General features: G+C 37.9%; 1 protein-coding gene across 1 annotated transcript; it reads right to left on the bottom strand.

Moving 5' to 3' along the window:
• Positions 1 to 219: 219 nt before the first annotated feature.
• TIPARP (TCDD inducible poly(ADP-ribose) polymerase) lies at positions 220 to 27,075 on the bottom strand. The gene is made up of 6 exons (XM_072408014.1): positions 26,908 to 27,075; positions 22,229 to 23,172; positions 7,147 to 7,315; positions 6,540 to 6,721; positions 1,443 to 1,712; positions 220 to 886 (listed from the first exon to the last, which is right to left on the bottom strand). The coding sequence occupies exons 2-6, from the start codon at positions 23,143 to 23,145 to the stop codon at positions 439 to 441; spliced, it is 1,986 nt and encodes a 661-aa protein (XP_072264115.1). The 5' UTR covers positions 23,146 to 23,172; positions 26,908 to 27,075; the 3' UTR covers positions 220 to 438.

Below are 27,075 nucleotides of genomic sequence, written 5' to 3'. Positions count from 1 at the left end.
AAAAACATTGGTATGACCATGGGGACCATGCTCTAAACTAGTAAGAGGTGTAAGGGGACAAAGGACAGAAAAGAGCAGTCAGGTAAGTGACCGAGCTGGAGAAGATACAAGACCAAGAAGCCCACACCATCTGGTTTCTCATCTTTGGGGGTACTAACCCTTAAACCTTAGCTTTAGGCATTGCTATCAGGATTCTTTAAAACATCTTCAAAAACAAAGTTTTATTTCAACAGGTGAATATTTACTGACATAAATAAAGGTTTTATTAACAAAAAGGCACACAAACTGTTAACAAAGAAAAACTATTTACAATATGCACATAAATTATGAACAAGTGCACCGTTGGTCTTTAACAAAGAGCTTGGAAGTTTCTGGTTTTCCTCCTTTCCTGTTTCTGAATGAAAGGCTTCTAGAGCTCAGGTCAGCAGCATTTGCAGTTTAAATTGAAACAGTGTTACTAACTTCTTCATACTGGATAATAAAATATGGGTAGCTCTGATCATCATTAAATATAACAAAGATCTGAGGCTCAAAGAAATTGTCCACACAAGAGTCATACAGGTCACTGGTAATGTCCCCAGGGTTTAGTGGTGGAGGCCTCCGCATGGTGTGATTTCCCACCACGTATCTTCCTGTTAATACTTTTGCTAAGAACATGTAGTGAACTCCTTTCGGTGACCGCTTGGAGAAATTGTGGGAATAACTTGCCTTCCTGGCAAAGTAACTGCCCTGTCCAAACATGGTGGCGTGTTTCCCACAGACTCGGGGGTCAAAGTTATGTTTGCAGATCCCATCAACGACATCCTGGGAAGTTCCGTGAAACAGATGTCTCTCATTCATAATCTTGTCCAGTCCAGTCATCTTCCTAGTCATGAATTCTTTTTTCCTAAAATGATGGAAGACAGAAAAGGTAAATATAAAGCTAGCAACAGCAAATAAACATTTATTTACACAACAACACATTAATGTGAGCTGGAACAGCCTCTTTCTAGAACACTCTGTCTAGGAGTCAGTCCAGCAATGGGGACACCTGTTACTTTGGGGAGATTTCTTCTTGTTTTTGACAGATTCTCTTGTAAAAATAATAATAATAAAAAGAAATACACTTTCTGTATTTACAGGTCTCTGTCTAGTAGGGAGAAGCATCTGATCTCTCCTTTGGATGTTGTGATCCAGCCTATTGCCAGGTTTCAACACTGTCTATTGTAAACTCACATTTGTAAATTTATGAAAGCACAAATATTTTAGTAAAGTACTGAATGGAATCTTTCATTAAATAGAATTAGTATGTGATAAGGGTAGGCAGGCTTTCTAAAGAATAAAATGATTGTTAGAGGAGTGATTCATTGTTAAAGTAAAACGTTATTGTGCAGTTTAATACTTAGACTTTTACTGATCTAGCTGTAAATGTAACATTCTCTCTGTTATGCTATAAAAATTACCTTTTATATTTTTCCCACAGGAAGAGATTCTGAACTCGCATTATCTTTAAAATGCGGAATTTGGTCTCGGGCACTGTTTTGTGGAAGAGGGTGTAAACTGTTCGGTAACTTTTGTCTTCCTTTGGCATAGGCACTTGGATAAACTCCTGAGATGAGTCCATTGGGATCCAGGTTTCAGGATAAAAGTTTGGTGTTGTTACAGCAACGGGTGATAAAGCCTGCGCCGGTTCTGCCCCTGGGGATTGTGCTGGAGTGACTCCGCTCAGTGTCCTAGGTAGAGACAAATGTATAATTAGCTTTATGTCCAGCTTTGGTGGTAGATAACAAGGACTGATCTTATCAGGATATTATTGATCAAGAATAACATTGAAAGAAAAATGCATAATGAATGTCTAGCATATGTCACATCAGTACAGGAGAGGCACAGTCTTGTATAATTGTGCAAGACTGAATAGAAGGATGGAGCTCAGCTTTAACTATTGAGAACTAATAACTGCATAACAGATGATTGTAAGTTTTCTCGTATTGTCCAGAAATCACTTAGCAGTTGCTAACTTTATGCATCATAAAAAATCAACATAATAGGATCTCTTATTCTAGAAATTGTGCTCATTATAAATGAATGAACTAACCAGTTTGAAGTATAAAACTGGAGTGTTAAACTTTGGCCTCATATCAAACAAATAACAATGATATCATGCAGAAATGTAAAATCAACACTGGTAGTAAACGCAATGGTATTGCAGACTATTCTGTATGAAAGGAATCATTTAGCAGGGAATTGATTTCAAGCTGAGCCTGCATTTTACAGCATAATTGCAAAAGTACTAACAGCATCAACTGGGCATTGAGATTTATGCAGAGTTCCAGCACCATAAAGCAAAACTATGAAGTATTGTATCCATGCAAACTACTTCTCAGCATGCATTTTAATGTAGTCCATTCATTACTTTTATATGCTGAAAGCCTTTATTCATACCATGCTCAGGCAATGTAGCCAGTCCGTCGGCAAGACCAATTATGTGTACCTTACAGTTATATTTAAGGCTGTAGAAAGCATTGTAAAGAAAGGTTATTCTACTGGTACTAAGGGTTGAAGGGGAGCGAGGTTTGTGGAAGCAAATTCATATTATAAAATCTCTGTAGTATTTGGATGCATGAAATACAGCACGTTACATTAAAATTAAAGTCAGTCTACCTATTGTGGAAGTGACAGTAAAATTCCTAAAATTAGAGAGCTTCCATGAAAAAAAAAGCCACCTGTGACTTGAAATAGTCACAGATTCCACGCTAAGGTCGGATAGGCACAGTGGCTATCTGACATCCTCATATAATTCCATGACCGTACAAATGTGTTTGTGTGCCAGAGGGAAAGATCTTTGTGAAGTGGAACTGTTAGTTTTTAACTATCCCCCCATACAAAAAGGGGGGCAGAACACTAAAGAACTTGAAGCAACATCTAGAAGACAGTAGGAGCTTTTCAAATACGCATTTAAACCAACTATCCAATTCAATGGAATGTCAAGTCGTGTTATGCCACAAAAAGCCAAAAGGTTTGAAAAACCTGGCATGTTGGAGATAAAAGGAGCAGTTCAATGTGGTTTCCATCAATCCTCCTTTTCTAAATAAGTTCCTAATGCTTAGTAGAAAGCTTGCCAAGTACGGCGCATACAAAATTTTCACTCACAAAAATTTTTTGTGAATCAAGACATGACAGCAACGTGAGGAAACTATCCACTGTACCTATCTATTTTTTGTTGTTAAATTCTGCACGTAAAATCTCTACAAATGAATACAAACTGCAAAACCAACTGAATGCCTATGTGTATAATCATAAAATGTGAAGGCCTGTTATAAATGAATAACCCTACAAGCTGAACCCTAAAGAATAAAGCAATAAGGGTTAGTTCTCATCTGCTCATGCTAGGCAGATGAGTTGTCAGAACAAACAAATCACACTGTGACACGAAGTATCATAAACAGAAGTAAAACATTTAGCTGTATACCTCGGAGGTTTCCACCTGTCCTTGTATAACTATAACACAAACATCTCTACAGAACTGGAACAACCACTAGAACCTTGTGTACAAAAACGTGCTAACACAACAATATCTGGGTAAGCAGACACTTTCTGTGCTAACAATACATTGGGCTCCATTTCCCTGAAGGTGAATGGGATTCAGCCGTTAACCCTGTAAATAGAACTTCATTGGTTCCTATGTGGAAATACCACACCAATACATCTAGTCCATTGGGTTCACTTGTTCTCTCTTCTGTTCAATGCTCCTCTCACAATCCCTTTCCTTTAACAATATATATTCTGAGTTCTTTTCTGAAAGCACAGGTCAAAGCTCAAAGTCAATTAATCATTGGCACAGGTAAATGGTTTAGCTGTATTTTTTCTTAACCATGTTGGCTTGCTTAGGGCTCTCATAGAACATTTCTTTTTTATTTTTCTCTTCATTCTCAACGTTTTGTGCAAAAAGAGGAATAGAAATAAAGGACATGCGGCTCTTGCACATAAGCCAGTATAGTATATTTAAAGAAACTAGGCTTTTATTTTTTTTTTTAGCCTGGGCGTATTTACCAGATGAACGATGAGGTTAAAACTATAGCCCACAAAAAAAAAAACAAAAAAAAAACAATTGTGTTCCTTAAAAATACATTAAAATAATAAAAAAAAAACACATAAAAAATACTTTTTTTAAAGCCTTCCAATTATGCCAGCCCCCAAGCCTTTGTCCAAGAGCATGACAACAAAGTGATTCCCAGTAGTTTTGTCACCACCAGCTGCTGCACTGGGCTACATTGCAATGAAAGCTGTACTATACAGCTATTAACCCCAACCCCTCATGTAGCAATGTAATCCAACAGAATGCCCTGCTTCCGGAGAAAGTGATGCCATCTACTCTGGCAAATTGAAGACTACAGAGGCACAGAGGAGGATTTTTTTTACCATTGAAGTAAAAGTTATTTAAAGCAAAACACACTTTGCTATTCCAGGGGAAAGAGATGTGGAAAATGTAAAAAAAATGTTCTATGCAGAAATAACTTTCAGGTGGCCTTGATACCAGTTCAAGGAGCCATAAAAATCTTCTAATAAACTGTTAATCCTGAGTTATACATAGAAGGGTCTTTTACCTTCACAACTGATCTTTGTAATTGGGGTAATCAAGCCTAAACACGCCAGACTATGGAATACACCTCAGAGTACTAAAAATAGCAGACAAAACATTACGCATTTTGTGTCTTTTATTCACCTCCTACGTGCAGCATGCTTCAAAGTACATGGCGAATGTGTGCATTCTATGATAACATGCTTAACTGCTTCCAGAGCCTCCTTCTGTAATGTGCAGCATGTAAACTCTGCTAGACTGTGCATGTCAAGCCTCCGGGCATACTAACAGCTTCCTACTTTATGCTAGGAGGACAGCGTGTTCCTAAATACTGGGCTTTGCAATCCTGCCTTAAGCTGTGCATGAGATGCCACAAACAGCTTTTCTACAACTTCAAATCAAAACAGATTAAGCTGCAGCACCTCATATAATGTGGCTCACGCAAGCCAACACTGCTGTGGGACATGATGAATCTGCAATGTCCTGACAAAGGGCACTTTTTGTTCACAGTGCACAATGTTACCGGCGATATTTACCAGTGTGGTTCAGATTAGGGATTCCTTACCGGAATGCACCCCCTCCTTTCTTTAGAACAGAAACTGCATATCTGTCTTGTACTTTGCTGAGAGCATTGGATGATGGTATGATAATGATGGTATGCATTACCACACATACTTTTTTGGGAGAGGACACAAGAAATGTGCGTGCGTTCAGAGTTCAATGAATCATCTCATCACTACTAAGATTTTACTCCTCAAACCTCAGAGAGCCTCATGATCAAAAGGTTAAAGAAAAACTCTTCCTACCTCTCAGAGCAAAACCATTCTGCTTTTTACCTTTCTGTGTGCAAGACTGACAACAAGAACACTTCTTTCTTAAAACCCTTTTGATCATGAAACCTACAGAACAATGTGTTTTTTTATCTCCCAGGCACCTACATTTTTTTAACCTTTAGAATGAATAGTTTTTCCTTAGCATCATCACTGTTACATGAAATAATTACTGACGGATTATAAAATGCAGCACATAATATTGAACTGACTGACAGCACGTGTAACCATCTGCATCGCATTGTCACTAGGGACTGCTATAAATAAAATTAAACCTATATCTGTCACATATAAAAAATCTCATGCAGCACAATTTCAATAGGTAAATGTTTACAATAAAGGACACTTATATGGACACTTATATTTCCAACAGTCAATGATTTTTACATAATATTATGGCCAATGATGTTTGTAAAAGATCCATCCACAAAAAGATCTTAGTTCCTTTTTGTGTTTTACATACAAACATGAAGCAACAAGTGTGTATATGTTTTGAAATTGCTATAACCTAATTTACAACTAGAGAATGTAAGGTAAAGGTAATGGAAAAAAGAACCTAAATAAACTAACAAGCCTTCAGTTAAAGCGATGTGAACCGTACTTAAAACAGAAGTTTTTTAACAGAAGTTAAAAAAACAGAAGTAAAACAGAACAAGAAGGCACCACTGGCGGTGAGACAAGATACCAATGGAAGTTATAAAGGCAGATAATGTACCATCGCCTTTAGGACATGCAGATAATACTGGCAGTAAAAAAGACACACACAGTACCTCCTGTTTTAGGAAGTCACTAATGTCTTTACCATAGGCTCAGAGATCAAGTGGAGCGTAATCTACTACCAAAAATATCCAATACAAACATCAGACATATCTCCAGCCTGCAGCCAGTGGTGTCCAAGGAGTAGCTCAACAATTGTCCAATTTTGTCAAAATCACTGGAACCATGAGACAGAAGTCTATAAATGCCTTCAAACTGTTGATTAATCGCAGCACCAATTAAGAATAGAAAGATTCCCTTATATTCTGATTATGACTGAAACACATACAATGTTCACTATTCAAAAGTAAACCTAATGACAAGGCCAGTGTCTGCATAATGTAATGGGAGTTCAGTATTTAGAAGGAACACATTATTGGAATTTGGATACTTACTGTAGATGTGGCAGTAACATCACAGAGGATCGAAAGTGGGGACGTCTTTTGATCTCTTTTCTGAAGCAAGCATTCTGTTGAAAGCCATCTTTGATGTTCAGTATATATTGGTTGTGCCACGTAACAAATCGAACCTCTTTCAGACCACGGCAATTGGCTTCTTCTATCAATTTCACCACAGGCTGTTTGACAAAACAAAAAGTTCTCTAATTTCTTGTCATAAATGCTTTACTTTTAATGAAGAAAATTTTGTAATTAATGTTTTATTTTTAATACAATTAATTATTTAAAAGAGCTTTAGGTTAGTTTATATATTGTTTTTCCATCCAGATTTGATGGTTAGTTGCACAAATTTTATTAAAAAGTTTTTTGCAACCAGTTTGATTGCAGAGTTAAATCTATCAAGACTCCAATGCTGAAAGCCTAAGTATGGAGATATGGGAGTTTGGAACCACATACTGATTTAGGGAGGGTTGATAAAATTATTTGTACAACATCATGTTTTACTCCTGAGCATTTGAAAGTTTGTAAATGATCTAAATGTATCTAAAACCAATTTTGTTAAGACAAGTCACTAATTGAACCACTAAGTAAAGAACCAACTTACCTCTGAGTACTCCCTCCATCCAAAGTGATCTCTGCAAAAGTATTTCCATACTGTATGGTAATTAGAACCAAGACCAGAGGTAGAAGGGGTGGACAGTCGTCGGATTTGGTCAAATTCAGGAGAATCATAAATAGCCATACAGTCCAAATTCACTAGGAAATCATGTCCCCTAAGAAAAAACACAAACAAAAAATGTGTCATTAACTTAATGTCTTCCAATCATTCAAAGACAAATCTGACATCAGTTTTAATATAGCTTTAAATAAACACACTGCTGCTTCTGCTTTGTTGTAACCAACATAAACCAGTAGTTTGAACCTTGACTAAAAGTTAGCAATGATACCAGTAAGGAGGGCTGGGAAACTGATAAACGGTGAAATTGTTGTGATGTATAGGTCAGAGGATAGAATATGAAACACTTTCCTGGAATCATAAGTGATAGTGCTTTGCTAAAGCTTTGTCTGTACAGACATCTTAGGTAACCAGCTCTACCAAATATTAGGAGTTAGAAGGGTTCCTTCATTGTGATGCCTATGTATATAGAACCTTTAATAAATTATTAATCTGGCACTTGCCAACTAATGTCAATGCAGATCTACTGTGACACATGCTAGAGTCATCATCCTTTTGCCATATTCCAGTTAATCAAATATCCATTTCATTTGGTATTTCAATAATAAAAAAAGTAGTTCAATTTAAGACAAGTTGTGAACAGTAAAATGGAACTGCTCACCAGGGTAAACCATCGGGTGTCTGATGTCACATAAAAAGCCCACAATTAGTGACCAGGGTCTATACATTTACTTTGGCACAATTTTTAACAATTATTCTTAGTTACCACCTGCAGAAACTGAAGAATTTTTAAGTCCCACTAGTTCCCCCTAACAATTTATAAACACAACAGAATATTTGTGTTTCAAAACATTTGCAAAACTTTCATAATGTTCCATAACAAGGAGTGGGTTTCTAGGTTTCATGCATGATTTGTTTCGCAAGCCTTGCCGAGAATTAAAACGAAGGAATTAATGATTTAAATGGATCATCTGTTCTACAGCTGTAAGCAGAAACGTGAACGAAAAACGAAACTGGGCAGCATTCCTGAACACAAATCTCTTTTGAGAACTGAAAGTGCTGTGCACTAATGCTACATGTTTGACACACACAGCCCGAGTTATTAACCTTCAGATGTATTACTATGGCAACCCATAGCCCTAATCACTTATTATTAGCAAAATCAGGATAGCAGCAATACATCCCACTGACACCTCCTGGAGATAAACACATGCTGACAGTTACATGGAATGGTAGACATTCCTTATACATTTACATCCTGATTGTGCTTGCAATTGAAATTACAAATGGCATATAAATTGGTATTTTGCAATCTATCACAAATATCTGATTATTATCCACTTGTTCAAGCACTAAAACAAAAAATTTCTCTGACTATTTATTTGCATTTGACTTTCTATCTGAATATGGATCAATAGAAAAGTACTTTTTTATGACTTTGTCTACTTGATCGAAAATAGCCCATAGCTTATGTGTAGTATAAAGTACCCACAAAGCCTTGAGTTGCATCAAGCCCCATTTCACAACACATATGGGCATTTATACTAGCACACGAACAAGAGTGTGTGAAGGCTGTGCCCACTGAATACAGCTGCAGCACCCACTCAATGGAGATGATTTGCTAGAACATAGGAATGTTCACTTTAAAAATGAATGCTCACTTTGTAAAGAAGTGTTTTTTTGTTTATTTCCTGTGCACTGATTTGGGTTCTCAGAGTTAACACATTTTTACCCTTTTTGATGAAGCAAACTATTTCTTTAGTAACTCATTCTCAAACTGTGTGTGCACATTAGACTGCATTCTTTATAAGTGTACACGGCAAGGTTCATTCACTAAAGGAATAGAGGAATGGAATAGATCAGGGGTGCCCACACTTTTTTGATTTGCAAGCTACTTTTAAAATGACCAAGTCAAAGTGATCTACCAACAATAAAAATTTGGACTTAATAACTCCTGTGCGCGGTAGAGTTTATTTTGAAAGCAGGGCTCCGGGATTTACTCTGGTACTACCGGTAGATTGCGATCCACCTGTTAAGCACCCCTGGAATGGAGAATAATTACCTAGCTTAGTAAGGATCACATGCAGCCATGACCCTGCCAACCTCATATTAAATACTTTTTATTCCGGTAATCCCCTTAAACAGAATCTTGTTTAAGATCTTTTGCATAACTGGTTTATATTATTATGTAATGTAGGAATGGAGGCATTGCATGATTTGGATTTCTAGCATATTATTTTCATACTAAAAAGTTTCCAAACAAAGTTTACCATCTATATCTAATATTATTTCCATTGTTGGTTAGGTAGGCACATTTTCTGCACATTATAGATAACAGAACTATTGTAATCCATGATCATAATCTAAAACTGATAATGATCAAAGGGGGCCTCCTTCTCATCAGTCCTCCACCAGATAGAAAAAAATTGTCAGCTGGATTTTTGGCTAAAAACTGTTAACAAATTTAAAAGTAACATCACTGGTATCCACTGGATACATGTGCAAGTATCCACTGGGATTATGCAAAAAAAAGGCCTTAATGCATTCTTATTCCCTTTCATTGCTCAATACAGTTACAAGGTTTCCCAGTGGGGGTAGACCGGTATGCAAACTAAAGTATGTACACACAAAGAAGTAATCTTTCCTGGTTGTTTCCAGTGATAGCAGAACAAACAATGCTGCACACACAGCGCCATTCTGTTCTATGGAGAGGGGAGGGAGCATGATGAATGGTAGGCACCCCACTGTGCCCTCCTTCATAGAAAAGTATAGCAGTCGTCCCTGGTCAGCTGTTTATTTATTCACCAGGACACATCAATAAAAATATGTTTGGAGACTGCCGTACATGCTAGTATTTCACTCATTTGTATTGGGTGATCATTATCTAGGTCCAATTTTATTCAGCAGTACACTTGATCTAGAGTGATTGTGACAGATCATTATATGAAAAAATGGGGAATCATTAATAAGATCAATGGCAACAAATAAGCCACGAATGGATAAGCATACAGGCCAATGTGTTTACTTTCTAATGTTTGACACAAAACTTTTATAAATTGGTAATATTATTTACCTGTAGCAGCTATCCAGATCTGAACCACCACCTCAAAGTAAACACTGTAAGTTAACAAATAGCTCTTGTATCCCTAATACATGTGAAATAAAATAACTAAGGTAAGACTGGATCTGGGACACCAGAGTGTCTGGGAGTTAGAGCAGGGAGTTCCTTGACATAATTTATATAAAGTTAATTTACATAAAGACAGCAAAATTTGTACGTGGCAGAGGATCTATTCTGTGTGCACGCTGGGAAAAAATTCCTGTAACTGAGCGTAACTGCTCAGACTACGGCTATCTAAACATGTGCATAGCACGACTATAAATAATAATTTGCATGAGAAAGGCAGAGGCTGCAACAGTTTCTCTCACGCTATCCTGCTAAAGCCAACCATTTTGCAATACACAGTCGGCTCAAAATAGGTATCATTAACTATGACCTGGAAAAAGAGTTTACGTAAAACTGACTTGTCACTGTATTCTAAACTCCCCTTGTTTTGTGTTTATTTACATACATAAATAGATATTTTCCTCATACTGCTTTCTCCATTGAATAGCACGTTCTGGTAGCTGGCACGGCATGCTTAGGTTAGGATATCTGAAGTCCAGGCTAGTGTAAGCCAGAATGGGCAAGTTGAAGCTAGTGCTGGAGAGGTTAATTTCTTCTTTATCCAGAATTTACCATACAAAATGTTCCCAGCTGTCTGACCTTGAAATGCCCATCTTCAGCCTAAATAGTAAAACACCACACAATAGTGCAACAGCACCATATGTACTGCTACTATACATACCACCAATACATTGTAAGATTTTCACATATAATATTTGAAGCACTGCGTGCTTTTTTAGGAATATAGAAGATTTGAATGAAATTTAATTTTAGAAGTAAAAAGAACGTATAGTTCTCAAGAAATATCAGTAAACACTTTATTTAAAAAAAAAAAGTTGTGGATGATTATGTTTCCTATTGTACGGTGCAGTTATACACTGCAGTTGCAGAACAGTGTATGATTGGAAAGGTAAGCAACACAAAGGTACGCAAATATAGTTAGCTGCCAGAAAGTAATTACAATTGTCGTAATCTCAGTGACAGGAAGCTTGGGTTTTTTTTTTCCCATGGTGTGGTCAGAAAACTGTTAATGTGATTGTGATCTCAGAACAACTTCTTATGAAACACTCTGGTGACAGCTTTTTGCATAAACACCCTGTTAAAAGTACACTGGTTCTGTAATTTTCTGATTTTGCCACCTGATTTCTTCTTCTAGGCATTTTACAAATTCAAATTGAATTCCAGTACAGACTTTGTTTACTGTGGGGTGAACTCACTCTGCACCCCTCAAGGCTGCTCTTCTTTTTTATAGCCCCTGTTCTCACTGGCAATCTGCCTTATACTGTGAAAATCTAGTACCTTTTGATACAAAGAACACACGCCACACACTAAATACAAGTTGTGCCACATGGGGAATGGTGGACCATATCCAGCCTTATGTACCTACAGATATTAGGGTTACATAGGGTTTTTTGGGGCTTCAAGAGTGGATAGTAAGCTAATGAAGTGAAGTTATAAAAAGACACCTTATGGATCCCACTGTGCAGCCTTTTGGTACTTTTCTGACATTTATTCCATATTAGTGTAGTCAGAACCAAATATGGTATGTTACTTCCCCCACCTCCTAGATTGTAAGCTCTTTGGGGCAGGGTCCTCTCCTCCTGTGTCACTGTCTATTTTTGTCTGTAATTTGTAACCCCTATTACAGCGTGTAAAACCTGTTTAAGAATAATAATATATCTTCTACAACTCCATATGTTTTATGCCAATCATATCTCATCAAATGACTAAGTTTCTTTACTTTGTTGAGGTGCTAAAACTTCAAAAAGTGCTGATGGTCCAATACGTTCTGATATTATAGTGTCTAATTTAATCACAGCTAGAACTAACACCCACAATAATTTACATGCAGAGACTATAATTTCCCAGAAGGGAAGGCACAGAGGGTATGTACTATAGGATTACTGATTGACAATTATTTAATGCTGATGCACAATTTCTAAACTCCACATATGTTTCCAGGGGATGCTAGTAGGGCTCAGATACCCAATGCACATCCTGAACTCTGAAACACAGCATAGCCACAAATGTAGAATTCACAGTTTTTACATTACACATTCCAACAAACACACACCCTACTGGTAGAAGAAACAAAGACCATGCGGGTAGTGGCCATAGCACTAACCATTTAAAGAAAACTGGTGAAGCAGTGGATATGCTCCCCTGAAAATGTTAGTTGTCTGCTTGTTACCTTCTTGTTTCATGATTTTGGTCACTGACTCCAAAAACATATGCAGATAAGGACTTCTGGCTTTTCCTAACCTGTGCAGGTGTCCTCAAACAGAGATGGACTACTGTAGCCAGCACATCAGCACAGGGCTAAACGCCAGCATTTTCCGAAGCATGTCAGCAATAGAACAACCACACTTTCAATTATACATTTTATGCTGAATTTATAAAACGATGCCCACATCACCTTTCTTGTTTGTTTAACAAAAGATAATACAGATTTTTTTATTGTCATGTACTATATCTAAGCACTAATTTAATGCAAAAGAATAAAAAGATGGCATTTTGTGTTAGGTACAGGTACTGTACAGAACAAATTATGCTGTATCTAATTGAAGAAGACATTGACCTGATTAGGGGATTACTAAGGACAGCTTGTAAATGTGCTCTCTGAATGAACCTAAAATCACCAGCAAAGTGACTGTTTCTTCCTGACATTATGCGGAACTATATATTTGTTGCAATTCTGGTAAGACCTGTCAGGAAGTAAACTTTGTGTTCTCAGGATCAGATCATACTTAGAACAGCTGATATAAATTGCTGTGCTATGTGCACAAAAACAACAAGCAACTACATGTTCTTTACAGTGTGGCTGTCTCCAACATCAGATATAACACAAGGAAAGCAAATGTATACAACTGTAGGTAATTGTGTATACTAAATTACATTGTGGCATTACATCACACTCCTTGGAACCATTGTTGCTATTGATTTGTTTAGAGATTGTGCAGGTACCTGGAAAAAGTATAAACTCCTATCCAACCTTCTTGCCCCTACTAGCTGCCTCTTACCCCTCTTTCCTCCCTGTAAGCAACAGTGTGCCATTGTTGTTTCATTTCAATTGGGTGGTTAAGGTTCCATTCATGCCAGCCCATGCATTGGGCAATCTATTCATTTAAGCGGGCAACTGTCACCCACGTGACCAAAATTATGCATGCAGCATGTGTGTTATCAAAGTGCACTGGTGTCACTGGCCACAAAAATCCTAACATTTTGCTCTAATCTCGCATGTGTGTTACAGATCTTTGGCTTGCTAGGTTGCAAATCAGCCATCAGAATGATAGAATACTCATATAAACTTTTCAAAAAAAAAAAAAAATTTAACAATGTCATCTATAGTTCTACGATCTCACTTCCCTTTAAACCATCAACTTCAAAAAGCCAAACCAAAATTAACTATTTGGTGCATGAAATTTAGGTTACATGATGAAATCTCACGAATAAGCAGTATAAGTTGGTAAACTAGTCAGTTTCACTTCCTGGATTCAGTTTTTATTTCTAAACAGTTACACTCTCTAGTGCACACAGTGAAATGAGATTTAGACAGCAAGAACATCCTTTTGTTCACTGCTAAGCCGATTACTGTCATTTATCAACTTCTGTTCCCGAAACAATGGGCAGTAATAGGCGTATGTCATGTATCTTCTAAATGTTTATTCTTATATGTGGTGACACCAAAGCAGTAAAGCAATATTGGTGTCATTTGTATACTCTTAATGGGTGTGATGGACTTTCGAGGCATGTCCAAAGTAAAATAAATGGTTATTAAAAAATACTTGTGGTTATTAAATCAATTTCTGTTTGACATGCCAGTCTTAATGTCTCGGTCTGACCTGCATTTGGCTGCTTCAAGTAGGTTTGGCATTCTATTAGCATCGAAACCTGTTTGAAGCAAAATAAAAGCCTGTTGACACAGCTCCTAACATTGATAGGCCCTCTTCAAGCCATTTCTGCATCTCTAGTTATAGGGTGCTATAGTATGAGCGGATATAATTTATCCTCTGGGTATCCCAGTCAGAAGCCAAGCCTTGTATATATAGAATTTTCTATTCTTCCTGTAATGGAGCAGTTCAGAGATGTACTTCATTACACATTACCATCCTATCAAGCTGCAAGTCAAACGTGGTATCATCACACAGAAATGCACAGTGGGCGCATGCATTTGTATACCATACCCTGCAGTGTAACTGGCTTATGCAGGATTCATTATCTCAGGGGGGAAATCCAATCAAGACATTAGCAATATAGTTGAATGAGCGTAACAGGCCTTAAATGAACTGCTAAGGTTTCTCTGGGACAATCTGAAAAGCAAAGGGGACGGTATACATATACAGGCTGACTTTTAGTTTTATTCCTTCTTAATGTAAATTGTGAACAAGACAAAATGTAGGGCTGAACTTTAGGCAGATAGTATTACATTACCATTATATCCAGTTGAATATTTATTAGGAAATGTAATCAATGTATTTTACACAGAACAAGTATAAATACCTGAATCTACCTTGTAATCCCCTGCACATCACTGAGCCAATCATATCTCTTTTGCACTGCTGTCCAGTAACACTTTGGACAGGATGGAACAAAGTGTTGAGCCCCATCATTGTCCTTTGCTTTACTGCCCAGTCACAGGCTGGGTATAAGCAGTAGAGAAAAGGTAGGTCATCAACCTGGCTTTGCTGGATAGTTGGTGTCTGATGACCAGGCTAGTTGAATGTTATAGTTTATGCATTTGTAAATCAGCTATTTACTTGGAGTTTGGCTTTAAATCTGACCACTTTTTAGGCGTATTTATTAAAAACACAAAGTACAGGCCCAAGAGCAAAAAAAAAAAATAATAACGATAATCTTGTTTCATTTTTTTGACAACTTTAAACTAATAAAAGGTGAAAATGGTTGTTGTGGGTCACTGCACTGTGCACCCCTTCTTGTCTGTAGGTATTATAAATCCCTCCAGAGACGCAGTACAGAACACGCTATTCCGTACTGTGTTTTTCAGGTCATGTTGATTTGCTTTGTGTTCTGTACATCCTGGATTGCTGATAAAACTATTTCACAGAGAAACCCATTAACTAAGATTATCCTTGCAAACAAGCCTTTAACTTAACAGCAGAACAGCAAAGTCATCAGTCACAGCAACGCATACAAAACACTTCCATAAGTGTTGGAAGCCTATGTTCCAAGTTATCTTTTCAGATAAAAAGCTATGGATCAACATATAGCACTTAGTTGGAGTGGCAACCTACATAAAACGAGCCTGTTACATAAAATTGAGGTCAGCGGCAGTCCTTGCCATCTGCAGATAAAATGCTGGACACTGCAGATATGGGTTCTAAACGTATTAGAATAATCAGTTTTTAGTTTCCATTACATGACCCTCCCTCAGCGAAACCATCAGCCTCTTATCTGCAAACTTGCATGTTGAGCAATCTCTTCTGTGACATGGGAAACTGCAGCATTATGTTCTGCAAAAGTGATTGCAGCAAATGATGGATAGATGTATCAGATGTCAGGAAGACCCAGCATATTCAGTGCTGTCCCAGGACACAACCACTTTATATGACCAAAGCGCAAAACAAACCAGCTCAAACACTAACCACACCAAAAAACAAGTCTAGGTGTTCCTCTACAGATACAATTATGAGTAAAATAAGAGAATAAATGCAGTCACCCTGGACAGAGGTGTGTTACTGACAACATCACAGTGCAAATAAAGGGGAAAAATACCTTACAAAGTGAATACAGCCACCAGTTCTGAGGAGTTGCAATGTATAACATTTTTATGTTTTTGGGGTTAGATATGTCTGAATTTGTACTGCTGACTAACTACCGGTAGTATTGGATTCCTTCAATACCAATCTGGGTGCATTCACTAAAAGTGGTCATGAGAATGCTGACTCTCATACTTGCAAACTTGCTGGCACAGCTTACTGGTATATCTCATCAGTTTCGTTCAAAACCTGCCAAACCTAAGAGTTGGATAGGGGACAAAATATGGGGTGTGCACTACAATAAATTACATGAAGTGCAATTTACTTTTAGTAACCTATTTATATTTAAAACCCTATATGCTTCATATAAACAGATTTTCTGACAAAGCACAGTGCAGACTGAGAATCACTCTGGGGAAATAAGGAACTATAAATGAAACAAGCATGTTTCCCAGTAGCAGTATGAGGTCAGGTGAGCATAACTGCTCTCAGGTCCAGTATCGCCATTCATTACTGAAGAATGAGCTAGTCATTTTTTATCCCTGCAGTAACAGAAGGCAAGGGCACCTTGTCCCAGCGAGTGCAGCCTGCTAAGCGGAATATTCTAAATGCAAAGCTTGTTTGTGTTCATAGGCAGAGGAAGAACAACTGCTTTCTGGAACTGCCAGAAAAGCTACACTTTTCAATCCATCTGGGAGGAATCATTTCCCCTGGTGCTATGGGAAAACACAAGAGCTTGTCTCACTCCCTTGTATGCACAAGACTTAATATCTTGGTTACAGTAACCATACACTTGCACAAAATAAGGAGAGTTGTGCTCATGTCACATCATTAAAGATGTATAATTTGGCCTGATTGCTCACATCTCCTATATTGTGGTAGAATGAGTAACTAAATTCCTTTTACATGCTTATAAAGCGTGCTGATAGTGTGAAGAATGTTATCTTGTACCACCCTTGGTAAACACGTCGCACTGCGGTCCCTATTTTGCTAGAAACGGAATGATATACAACAGCACAGATCAAAAGGTGGCAATTCCGTTCAAATATTTGACATAGGATTGAGAAATTTAATAGCAAATTCCTAGCTGCATTATCATCCTCACTAAAACTCACACCAGTTATCATCCATACAGACACGCATACTCATTGTAGAAGGACTCAAAATGTACGTCAAGCACCTCTGCAACACTAACTTGTACCAATGAAAAATATTTTTGTGCTTTACAGTCAATAAAGGGTTTCCTCTATAGCAGCCAATCAGCAAATTTTATAAATGTGTTTATGGTTAACAAAATAAAAATGGTCCAGCAATTTTCAGGGTGTGTTACATATTTATGTTTTAGCTTTTAAGATCACATGTTTCAAGGCCAGCAATACACTTGTTTGTAATAACAGAGTATCAGGGACCTGTGGCTCGCTTCCATCTATATACACAAAGTATATAACAATGGGGAGCTAGTGACATGACTATGACTATGTACAGCTCTGTATAATATGATGGCGCTATATAAATTCTGTGTAATAATAATAATAAAAAAACAAAATGATCCATCCAACACTGCAAGGTAGGATATCTGTGCACCATGTATAAAATGTAAAGGCGGTAGCCTGGCTAAAGAATAATCTGTAAGTACATGTAAGTGCTGAAATACTATCCATGTGTACGGTAAAAAAAATCTGAATCTAATAACAATTCAATGCATATGCACTTAAAACATACTGAAGGTAAAAATCTAAACTAGCAGCTTGCTGGCTGCCTAGGATTGCTCTTTAAGGTTCTATTCCAGTGGTGTAGAATATTGGATAAGAACAATCAGCCATGCTTGTAGACAATGTACTACGACATATTTACACAAGACTCAGGAAGCGAAAGCACTTGTTCATGAATGAATAGCTCCCTTGGGAAATAAGGAAAAGGTTGCTGTGCAGTCAACAAAAATCATGTAGTATTATTCCTACTGGAAAAGGAGGGAGCCAAGTGGTTAAACTCTCCGTTTTCAAAGCTGGCCTATGATAGGGATTCTCTGACGCACAGGTGACAGATGCTCGCAGAAACTTTAAACAGTTTATTCCATGAAACAAATAGTGAATGCATTTGAAATTGCAGAATCTCCAGGACCGTGTTTCAAAAGGCTCGCTGTTTCTTGGATCGCTCGAGTAGGAACCAATTAGTTTTATTTCATATGGAAATAGGAAAACATGCAGCTGATAGTACCCAGACTGCTCATAGAATGTATTTTAAACCCCTCTGACGTTCAAAGGACACGGCTGTTTTGTCATTTGTTTTGCCAAGTCCTGCTGAGTTTCAAATTATTTATACAGAAGACTCCAACATAGTCCACAGAGCTCATTTTTGTCTTACTGCTTTCCAGATATAGACAACTCCTCAATACTGAGCCAAACATTTTCCTTCAATCATCATTTTAACAGTCACACCACAGTGAGAGAGCCATGGTGTACTTTCAGATGCATTTTGGGCGGATGCATTGATTGGATTGCAAGCACATACAACCTATGAAACCCCTGAAAACAAAGCACCCTACTGGGCATGACTTCTGGCTTGAAGCATTGAAGACCCCCCCCAGTGTAACTTGTGAACACCTCATCAGACTATCTAAAGCTTCATAATGCAGGATTGCCAGGTTTCTAATTTCCTGGGGCCCCAAACAGCATCATAGCAACAAGTCATTAACACAAGGCATTATTTCTACTTGTCAACTGTAGTCACAGCTATATATTTCTAGTCTGTTGATGAACTACACCAGCACAAATCCACCCATGCAAGTCTGTGTAGCAATCTACTACTGTATGACAGTACTTGGTTAAAAAACAAAATCGAAAGTCACCTATGTGGCATTTAAATCCAGCTTTACTCTACAAAATGCTTAATCCTGTACATACCCTGCACATTACAGGAACTACTAAAATAGACCAAAAAATAAACATAGCCAACACAAATCATCTCAGAAAATGTGTGTTATGGCTGAAATTGCACAGTACCAGGATAATTGCAGAGTACAGACAAACTGCGGCTTTACTAGGGGCAACAGCAGAACACATTTAGATCTGTTGCTAAGCCGCCAGCTACAGAAAGTGTAAATTACAAGACCCATAAATACAGCATGAGCCGCAGTCACAAGGGAAGGAAACATTCTGGAAATTTCAATACTGATAAAGACTGAACTTGTCTGCATACTAATGTCTTACAGTTCTGTTTCCCCTTCTGCAACAATAGTCTTTTAACGCTGATGCTGGCTACACACACACACGTACATCATTTCATTGTTCATTTTTAATGCACATGCCAGTATTAGACACAGTTTGTTGATAGAATTATAGAACAACATCCTATGTCTAAAGGCTCCCAGAACCATATTGGGTCGGACACCCCCACACAGTAGTAATTGCAGTATAACAAACAAAAGTTTTACTCCTTTTGATGTATACAAAACATTTATCTAAAATTTATAGGGAGCAGCAAGATAAAAAGAAACATCAATGAAAAGAAAGCTACAACCTCAGAACATTACAGCGTCCTAATGATCTAAGGTCACCGTGTACCCATGTGCATAATAAGCATACGTTCCATTGGGAATAATCACTAAAGGCTTCAACTGAAGGTAATAAAGGCTTAAGGCACAGCTTGTTAACATATTTAAGCTGTTGCCTTCTAAACAGGTTAGCATGAATGAGGACACACAGCTGAAATTTAATATTTGCATGTAACTTATCTAGTCTAGGCAAGATTTTCATTTTGGGTACAGTGATAGGACATGTTCTTTAGAAGGAGGGATGACGGGTGAGCAGAACCCCTTTGTTAGGAGTGCACATTGATCATTCCTGACCTAGCTTAACACATGTTCAAACTCATTAACTGATTGGCCTCTATTTTCTCTCTTCATTTATCTATACAGATTTAGTCTAAAGGAAGGTCTTTTGATCATCATCATTTATTTCGGTATCAATAATAAAATTATGTGGATCATGCCTAAACATTTAAATTCTTAAATTTATTGACCGTAAAAGCCTTTAGGAGAACTCACCACCTTCGGAATATCTATATAGCATATAAGGGCCTAGTGACTCATTGCCATATGCAGATATATGTGAGAACAAGTAAAGATAATTATAAAGATATATGACATAGATTAATTTTGTGTAGAATATGACTATATGACAAAGTGTAATGTTTGGTAAAATTAAACAAAAGACCTAAAATCTGTTTTTTAAGTTTTGTGGAAAGGTCACTGGCCAAACAGATGCTGGGTCTGCTGCTCTCCACTAACTGCGATACATTTATATATTTATTCCGTGATAACTTTCTGCTGATAGAATGAAAGCCATAAATTCCTACAACCTAGAACATTGCTGAAGTTATCTCAGTTCGTGTTCTTTGGCTACCTGAGTAAAATCAATGATCACCTAGTAATGAATCACCATAAACAGCAGAGCTGAAGAAACAGAAGGCCGTTTCTATAATAACAAGGAACAAAGGGATGTGTTATGGATGACAGGGTATTAATTGCTTGCAATGCCAAGGAAACAACGTTTAAAAACAGGAACAAACAGCTACCCTACTTGGCCTCTCTTGGTTATGTAAAATGCTAAGCAGGCACTTCCTGGTTTTGCCCATGGTGCATTGATTGGCCTGCTGAGCCCATCCGACCACAAGAGATTAACAGCTTTGTCCATATACTATGGTTACCATGCAAGTGCAGCTCTGACTTGTTTGGGAGCTTCTTGGAATGGTTCAACACTCGATTATTTTTGCCATGTTGCCAGGAAACACAACACTGCCTTCAAATACTGGGAAGCATAGGTTGCTGTGACCATGAAGACATTTTACTGATCTCTCTGGCTAATTGGCCTACAATGACACCTGCTTGATTACAACAAACTTTTTGTGTACTGACACTCTGACAATGCTTCAGGTTGTGATGGGGTAAACACTACACAATGGGTAGTTTGGTCCAGAAACACTTCCACAATGAACACAAAACAGGCAAACACCACACATCTATCCACACAATGTGTGGTGGTAAGACATTAAACCAAATCAACAGCTCCTTTTTTGCAATAATAAAAAAAAGGCAAACACACATGATGTATACACAACCAACAATAGGATCCTGTTCATTTAACTGGTGATTCCACCTGCTGGAGGAGTGTTTACATCACAAAATATTCAACATGGGCACCTTTCCACATTCAGCACCTGTGTGATCTGCAAAAAAATGTATTCTAAACACACTCTAAGATAAAACTTTATGCAAATAGTACCAAAGAAATATCAGCAACATTAAAGTTGGCAAAATAATAAAATGTACATAGCACCAAGGAAAATTTTCCTCAAAAATGAAGGGTCCCTTAAACTTTCTGGGCCCTCTTTCTAAGTAGGTGAAGTGGTAGACGTTAACTTAGACTTACCTACTACTAAGTACTAAGTCTACTTAGTAGCAGACCTAAACCATATCACTGGGTCTGAAGTTACTGTCCGGTAAGATTCCTGTCGAACATACAACAGGCATAATATCCAATACTCCAACTTATTGGGCTTGATTTATTAAATCTTACCAAGACTGGAGACAATAGACTATCATGGAAGAACCTAGGTGATCCAGTAAATCTAGAATAGAATTTTTTAAAATCACTGGTAATTTTTTAACAAACGTTTTCATTCCTAGACCAAATCCATTCCAGGTTTACCCATAATAATCTATCTTCTCTCTTCGTGTAGGTGACTTGAGGAGGGCACCCAAAGAATGTAGGCAGGCCTTCCATTTTAGTAGAAGGAAAGTTTTAAAGTTTGAAGATTTTCCACAAGCATTAGATTACCCAGGTAAAACACTATGGTTTTAGCTACCAGAAACATTAGGGATTTGTTGGACACAGTATTACATTTAGGTTATGTACAACAGGACATGTCGGAGACAAAAAGGTTACAGAAGGCCTAAGGGGCTAGCACAAGTGACATTCTCATCGTTTCATGTTGAGCTGCTTATACCTTATATGGAGCTCGGTTGATGGAATGTCACTGGGTCATATAAAAAAAATGTAACTGCACACATATAATAAAAATAGTACATTAACATGAATAAACCAAGACTTTATTTTGAAATACTTACTGATTTCGAAGTTTAATTCTGTCACTATCCGGGCTACAGTATAGTCTTTCCAGATGCTCCTGAGAATCGTCATTTATGCTTTGCCAAAGGCCAGTGGTACGTTTCCTAACTTGCCAATGATAAGGCAATACTGTATGATGTTTTTGGCAATCTTTCCCATAAAAACATAATCCTTGTAAGAATTCCACACAAATGTCAATATTATCTTTCTGATGGACATGATACTGAAGCTGATTCAAAAGTTCAAACACAAGAAGTAGAGATGCTTCCTCGGATTTGTCCTCAAATATTCCAGCATTTGAATGATTATTTTGGCTAACGTTGTACTGATCCAGAAAGCCGGTGTCCTGGAATAACCCAGATGAGTAACTTTCTAAAATCTTGTCCAGGCAGATTGGGTTGGTGGTATCAGTAGAATTGGTTTGTAAAAGAGGATCCTGGAAGGAGCCATTGGCAGTGTTAGGAACAGTTCCACTAGTGCTTTCTGAAGGAAATGAGGGTTCTGTACTCTCTATTACAGCTGCCGATTCTTCTTCATGGTCTTGTGTTGCATGTACAGAAGCAGGATTCTCTGTTACTGGCCTAAGACTTGAACTTCCAGATATCAGTGCGGTACTTTGAGGACCTAATGCTTTTTTCACAAGAGGTTCACAAAGGTTACTAGCAGTGCCAGCTTGATCACTTGACACAAATAACCCATTAAGAGTCCCAGATCCTAAAAAGCTAGTAAAGATTGGTTGCAAAGCATGCAGGGTTTCCGGGTTTAATATTTTCTGTGCTGGTTTCTTTTTGAAACAAGGTTTCACCAAAGGAATCTTATCAGAGTGATTGGAAAACTCACTGCTTGACACTTCTGAACCATTTAAAGTACAGTCACCTACAGGTCCTGTTTCCATTACCTGTAAAGTGTCTTCCATGTTGATGACCGTAGTCTCCAGTTTGGTCTACAAAGAAAAAAAACACAGATATAAAACATTGTTCAGTATATAGTGCATTATCACAGCTTGGTTTATTGGGAATCATTAAATGGGTCCTCATTTACATCTTTGGACTTCATGTCTTGACTCTTTGCTTCATGTACCTTCCAATCAACAAATGCTGAGTAGATATATCAGTTGCCCACACTTTACAAACATCATCTGCACCCCTTCGGTGGTTTGCTTCTCAGTATCAGAAGCCACAAATACTTAAACATGACAACATCATATCTTTGCACACGTCTTGCCTTCTATTTACACTACAGGAAAAGCCATGAAAAAAATCACACAGCATATTACAAACAGGTCTAGCAAAATAGAGACAGGCGCAAGTTGACTAAAAGGCTGCCTTAAGGTCACATGTGTACACACCCTGTCTAACTCACTATCTTGTGCTCTGATACACACCCAGTCTGACACATTCACATGTCCATTTTCTCTTTCCCATCTGTGAGGCAGATCTCGCTCAGCCTTAAGGTGGCACACACCCAACTTCAAACATCAGCTTAGTGAACATACGTTCCAACGTCCTTAGCAGCAGCTACGGTTAGTCATACCAACCAGCAGGTCAACTTTAAAGAAACAAATAATTCACTGTTCAAAGGGCCAGATAAGAAAAGTACATTTCCTACTGCCCTATGTCTTTATTTCAAGCATTACAATCAAAAAGCAATGCAAATGTCAATGGTACTGGGCTTTTAGATAATAAAAGGGACCAATGACAACTCATAAAAAGAGATCACCTTCAAAGGTTCAGTCCACTGTGACAAGAGCCACCACTGTGGGGTAATCACATACTATTGTTAAGTATCCCTTGTTGTTACCCAAGCTTATATATTTGCACCGTGTATAATAATAACAGAATATACATTTGACAGGTAAGTAGTATCAATACTTATTTTTTCCATCTCACTAAACTAAAATTATTCTACAACCTGTAAGATAAAGGAATAAGACACTGTAAATTGTCTAAATTCTTGTTTTGTATCCAGCCTAATCCTTAAATTATTCCATAAACCCATAGTGGTGGCAGAAATGGCCAAGTGGCAGGATATTAAATATTGCTACAATGACACTTCAGCCCTTTCTCCAAATCCACCAAGAGATAATACTATGCAGCAATACAATGGTAATGGATACTTAAATATGCATGTTACCTTAAGTAAATAAGATGCAATTGTACCTCGATGCTTACAGAATACACAACATGATGATGCTACAATTTATGGGAATTTATCAAGCAAAGAGAAGTAGAAACCCCCAAATCACGAGGTTCATTAAAACACTAGAATATAAGCCCATGGGAACATCTGAAGTCCCTGCAAATGACAGACACTTCCATTATGTCTGAGATTGCAGGTTGTGCTTTGTCTGCTAAGTGTTGTCATCCAACATATGTTCTGCCATGACTGGATTATGATGAATAAAAAGATAATTCTGTAAGAAAAGCTGTCTCATTAAGTGATACAGAAATTACCTCTTCAGAGTAATATTGAGTTTTACTGTTCTAGGTACCTTTTGGATAAAAATTAAATTTAAAAAGAAGAGTTCTCCTTTTATCAAAGTCCTAGGACTAGTTGGATCTTAAAATGGGCCTGGGTTATGGTGTCTATGTCAGGGATTACAATGTCCTAGCAATAATCTGATTAGGGTGAGTACATAATGTCTATCCAAAGCCTTATTGCCTGAATTACACAAAAATATACTGTAATAATACGATACTTATTGTCTCCTACTATGTATACATTACACAACCAATGTCAGTTTACAAGGTATGCTGGTCTAAGGGATAGTTCACACAGGTTTTCAGCAGTTTGGCTGCCCTAAAATCTCCAAGCCCCCTTAATATCACAGAAACAAATGAGTCATTGTCATAGACTTTAATTGGTAAAGCTTATGGCAGGGGAAACGGGTGTCATTTGGCTTTCTATACTCTTCTATTTTCTGTGCAAGGCAATCACAATAATAGACAAACACTCTTAAAGTGCTTTCCGGCATTTCATGAACACCTGTCATACACTAGCCACACAACTCTACTGTCTGTATGAACAAGCCCTAAAGAGTTTTTAGTAAATGCCCCCTATATATATCAGGTCCATGAACAGCCATACCAGATTGCCTTGTTCACCAAGGTAAAGAAAAGTTCAAGATGGAGCAGAAGGTTTAAATATATATTGTATCAAATACATTGTGCAAATCAAGTAGTATAGAATAGTTCATCAACAAAAGTTTAAAAACTGCCATGTACAACCATCCTAAGTCACACAACTACTTGTATTATTAGACCATAATCCTAATAAATCCCTGGGTTTCCATATTGCAGCTGAGCAGTTCTATGAGAACTATCCTTATAACATTGTATGGTTGTATATGATTATGATACAGCTACAGCTTTATAGTTAACATACAATGATATGAGAGCTTCTGTCTGGCATTATACAAATATTAGTTCTACAACAGATCAGCTTTTGTGTGTCCAACAATGTCCAATCACAATGATATCTGTATCAAGTTATACCACTGCACCATTATTATAAATCTATAACAGGTCACCTTAAGGTCCCTTAAATGTCCGGTCACACGGTGCTGGGAGAACAATGATATCTGTATCAAGTTGTATCACTGCACCATTACTGTAGAAGTGGAACAGGTCAGATTGATAGCCCAGTGCTATGAGAACCGTGGTATCCATTTATAATAAATATGCAATTCCTATCGATCCCCAGCTTTGGTGGAATGTCCTGCAATGTCCCATTATACAATAAAATGATAATAATGCCATGATTGTAAAGTATCACTATAAAAGGATTACAGATCTCTGCAGTCCCTGCAATGGCCCATTACAATGTACAGTGCTAGGAGAACAAAGGTATCCTCATAAAGCTGTAGGAGATCTAAAGATCTATACCGGGTCAGTCCTGTGGTCCCTGACATGTTCTGTCACAAGTTACAAAGCCATGCTTATAGGGTTCTATCACTATAACATTATTCTAGATTTACAGATCAGCAATGTTGTCCCATTATTCTGTACAGTGCTGAGAGAGCAAAGATATAAAAAGCTGTAGGATGATATGAGCATTACATGGCTATGAATGTTCAGTTCTGTAGTCCCTAAATTGTCCCATTACAATGTACAATATTGGGAATATAATTTATATCATTATTCTCATTGCAATATGTGATGGGGAATTTCAAGGACTGCAGAACTGACTTGTTCTAGATCTGTAGAAATCACTGAATTCTAAAGAAGAACACTGATCCATAAAGCTCTGTAACCATAGGAAGATTGCAAATTTATATAGTGCAGTCCCAGGTATGTCCCATCACACAACGCTGGGAGAACAATGATCCATAAGGATCTATTACTATATGAGGATTGTAGATTTATATAGTACAGTCCCTGGTATGTCTGATCACACAGTGCTAGGAGAACAATGATCGCCACCAGCCGACCCCCCTCCAGCAATGACAGGTCCTCATTACACGGTGCCATGTGGGGACATGTGTGGGGTTCCTGGGGTGCAGTATGAGCCCCCACACTGATCCCTATACATACAAGCAGATCCTTTGTTCTGTCCCACATTCTGCACAGTGTAATGTCTGCAACAAACTCTGGAAAGTTACAATCCATCCATATGCAGGATCCCGGCTGATCGGGCTCGCCCCTGGTAGGTCGGACACGTTCATGGCAGGGTCACTTACCTGCCTGTGTAGGCGGGGTAGGTTGGCAGGTCCCAGAGAGCTCCGATCTGCTGTCCCCTGGATGAGCCTCTGTAAGAGGAGGAGGAGGGAGGGCTTCCTATCCAGCCTGCTGCTCACTACGTGACCTGAGCCCCATTCCTCCCGTGTACTCTCCGCGCTGCCTCTACA

The sequence above is a fragment of the Pyxicephalus adspersus genome, chromosome 4, assembly GCF_032062135.1.
Source record: "Pyxicephalus adspersus chromosome 4, UCB_Pads_2.0, whole genome shotgun sequence".
In the NCBI taxonomy this organism is placed as follows: Eukaryota; Metazoa; Chordata; class Amphibia; order Anura; family Pyxicephalidae; genus Pyxicephalus; species Pyxicephalus adspersus.
Note: the sequence above shows the minus strand (reverse complement) of the source record. Positions and strands in the feature narration are given on the sequence as shown.

Bases quoted from the DNA above. Each gene is read 5' to 3' on its own strand.
- TIPARP (XM_072408014.1), bottom strand. From the start codon at position 23,145: ATGGAAGACACTTTACAGGTAATGGAAACAGGACCTGTAGGTGACTGT. The intron at 1,713-6,539 runs GTAAGTATCCAA...GTCTCTACCTAG, and splicing joins ATGTTACTGCCACATCTACA to GACACTGAGCGGAGTCACTC. The intron at 887-1,442 runs GTAATTTTTATA...CCATCATTTTAG, and splicing joins CTGTGGGAAAAATATAAAAG to GAAAAAAGAATTCATGACTA.